This window comes from Leptonychotes weddellii, chromosome 13, assembly GCF_054177405.1.
Source record: "Leptonychotes weddellii isolate Sample4059 chromosome 13, ASM5417740v2, whole genome shotgun sequence".
In the NCBI taxonomy this organism is placed as follows: Eukaryota; Metazoa; Chordata; class Mammalia; order Carnivora; family Phocidae; genus Leptonychotes; species Leptonychotes weddellii.
The window spans coordinates 63983281-63986597 of NC_138381.1; the positions used below are offsets into that span (position 1 = coordinate 63983281).

Genomic DNA, 3317 nt, shown 5'->3' on the forward strand with positions numbered 1-3317 from the left:
TCTGAAGTAGCTCCAAAGTCACTCATATGAGCCCACTGTATTGCCCAGAGGTGTAGGGGACATTATCTTGCGTATGTGTTTGTAAAGGCTCTGCCCGCTGCCACATAAGCTGCAGAATAGGACCAAGTCAGTCATGTTCACAGCATCCCCAGCACCTGGCCTGTAGTAGGTGTGCAGTAAATACCCCATGAGCGAGTATGTGCCTTCCCCAGTGGTGCTGAGGCTCAATCTCAGGGCAGTGGGATCCTGGCACCCCAACCTGGCTGTGACCCCTTCCTCTGTGTGTTGTCTTCCTCCAGGTGAACCAGAACAGCACCTCCTCCCACTTAGGAAGCTCATGATTTCCAGGTAGGCCTGCAGGCTTCCCTTCTCTCCCCCCACCTCCCTCCAATGCCTTCTGAGCCCAGGAGCTACTCTCCTTGAAAAGCTTGCCCTTCCAGAGCCTCTCTGGGGGGGAGTGTCCACCAAGGTGGGCTGACCCAGCCCCAAGGGGGGGTTTCCATGGCGACAAGCTGGGGGAGCTATTTATAGAATTACAGCTTAGTCTCCTAGCTCTGGATCAGGTAGGGGCAGGGATCATTGCAGAACCAACCAGAAGGTTTGTCTGACTTTGGGAAGGGGGCCCCAGGGACCCATGTGATGGAGGTGAGGAGTGGGATTCTAGAATATTTTGGCACAGAATGTTGTCTGTTTATCCTGCTTCTATAAACAGCATGGAGTTGGCCCAAAGCAATTAATGTTCTAAGAAAAGCTCCAAGCAGGTCTGGTCTAAGAATAACCCCAGGGTTTTGGACCAAGTGCTACTCCTAGGTTACTCCTTTAATGCTGAGGATCCCTGGGATGGCCACTGACACAGAGAAGGAAGCTAGAACCCCCGAGAAGGAAGCTAGAACCCAAAGGGGGCCCTGACTTGCCCAAGATCACACAGCCACCAAGTGGCAGCATCCTCCTCCCCCCGGGCATCTTCTTCCAGAGTTTGCTTTTGAGGAACAATTCAAAGTGCAGTTCTATCCACTCGTATCTTGTGCGAGGGTAGGGGAACACGTTCTGACCTTGGGAAGTCAAAGGTTTAGGAACCCACTTCAGATCGGACCTCTCCCCACCTCCGTTTGTGACATCCAGAGAAGGGGGACTCGGCCGGGTCAGCCTGCTTGGGTGGCCGGGAGATGAAGTGAGCTGGCCCAGGGGGGCACGTGGGAATCCAGGAAGCCTGGCGTCCTCGCTGTGCATGTGGGCACTGGAGTTAAGGCCCCAGATGTGAACTTCCTCTGTCACTCGGGTGACCCCACAAGAGGTCAAAAGCGACTCACATGGGTGTTCTCCGTTTTGCTCTAGACTATGAAGAAGCTTCCAGCCTGGACTCTATTTTTAGTCTCCTGATCTTATTTTTAAATAATCAGCATATTTTCTAGTATCTTTTTTTTTTCTTTTCTTTTTAATCTACTTTGCCCCAGCCTCAGGCCCTTGTCATTATCAGGGATCCCATCTTGGGTGGTGCTGAGATCCCAGAGTTCTGCTGCATTCCAGAGGCAAGAAACCTCCTGTGGAAGGGCTCCTGTCTCCATGATTCTCCCTGACATCTTCCCCTCGTTCTCGTTCTGCAGATTCTTTAGTAGAATTTTGCACCTTCCTGCTGACAAAAGCCTGATATATTCCTCGCTGTACTGTTGTTTTTTTTTTTAAAGATTTTATTTATTTATTTGAGAGAGAGAATGAGAGAGAGAGAGCATGAGAGGGGGGAGGGTCAGAGAGAGAAGCAGACTCCCTGCCGAGCAGGGAGCCCGATGCGGGACTCGATCCCGGGACTCCAGGATCATGACCCGAGCCGAAGGCAGTCGCTTAACCAACTGAGCCACCCAGGCGCCCTCGCTGTACTGTTTAAATGAGATACCATACACAGGGTGCTTGAGCTCGTCCCTGGTAAACAGTTGGCCTGAAACAAAGGCCGATCCTTCCCTCGCCTCCAAAAATCCATTGGCATTTATGACATAATCATCACTACTCTCTCTTCATAAGTAGAAAGAGTCTATCTTTGAGGTCAGGCAGATGCAGGTTGGGATGCAGGTGAGAACACTATTAAATTTAAATTCTCTCTGGCCATCTGGGGTCTGCTGACAACACCTCACCTGCTTTTGTGAATATGCATGAAGACCATCCGTTCCTATATCACACACAGGAATATGAAGGGTCTGTCTGCCTCTGGGCCTAACACAGTTTTCTCCCTGTTCAGATCTCTGCAGATTGTTGCCGAGAGAAGACACTTGGCATTCGAGTGGAAATCGGACCTCTAATCCAAGCATATTGCTTGCTATTAATCGCCAAAACAGGACTGCTAACGAGGAATGTATTTGCATATGTTTGCAAAAGCTGCATCACTGAAAACTTAACGTGGAGACTCTCTACCTTTGGACGCCCCTGGGGTGGAGAGCCAAGGGTGTGGCCGTAGTCCGGCTTTTGAAACTTAGGTATTTTTTAATCTTTGCCCTCAAGAACTTTTTTTTAAAGAAATGGATTTGCCATTTTTCTTAATTTGCAGGTCTGCCTTGGTGGCTTTGTTTGCGGGGATAAGGCCCACACCTGTGCCTCTCCTATTGACCCTTACTTTTCAATTCAAAGAATCTATTTAAGAATTTAATATATGGGGTTTTCTTTGATTCTTCCTCAGTTCTACTCAGATTCAGAGGAAAAAAAGTTATTGGAATAAAGTGAACAGGGACTCATTTGGTCTGTGCCTGACTTTACAGAATGAACAGATTTTTTTTTTTCCTCCATATTGGATTTTTTCAGGTGGATTGATGACAGGCGAACAAGGTTCCCATTTCAGGTGCTCAGCAGGGCACCCTGAGCTCCTGTGTCGGGTCCCCCGAGGCTGTCCTTGGGATGGGCGGTTTGCTAGAGGGACTCCCAGACAAACTGCTGGACTCACAGTCACAGTTTATTACTGTGACAAGATGCAGATTAAAATCTGCAAAGAAAAAAGGTGCAGAGGGCAGGTACAGGGAGATCAGGAGTGAGCTTCCAGGGATCCTCACCCAGTGGAGGCTTACGGACACGCTTAATTCTACCAGCCACGACAGGTGACAAGTATTGCCACCAGGAAAGCTCACCTGAGCCTTGGTGTGTGGCGTTTTTATTGGGCATCAGTCGTAGGCATGGGGCACTCATATGACTGACCTCAAGTACTCCGTCTCCAGCCCCTGCAGATGTCAAGTGATCCGGCCTGATCCCAGGCCCCATCATAAATCACATTGTTAGCATAGACCATCAGGCCTGGTATGGCCCAGGGTCCCTGGTATGCAAAGACACTTTTATTAGGA

General features: G+C 49.5%; 1 protein-coding gene across 5 annotated transcripts in view; it reads left to right on the forward strand.

Moving 5' to 3' along the window:
- Positions 1-2720, forward strand: part of TPST2 (tyrosylprotein sulfotransferase 2) — a 47960-nt gene extending 45240 nt beyond the window's left edge. For 3 of the 5 annotated variants that reach the window (XM_081801934.1, XM_081801932.1, XM_081801933.1), the window contains one exon: positions 2231-2720. In XM_081801934.1, coding sequence (XP_081658060.1) covers positions 2231-2446 — 216 coding nt within the window. In that variant the 3' untranslated portion in view covers positions 2447-2720. Of the gene's footprint in view, positions 1-299; positions 349-2230 lie in introns of all 5 variants that reach the window. The other 2 variants (XM_081801935.1, XM_006738094.3) reach the window with 1 other exon arrangement.
- The last annotated feature ends 597 nt before the right edge of the window (positions 2721-3317 follow it).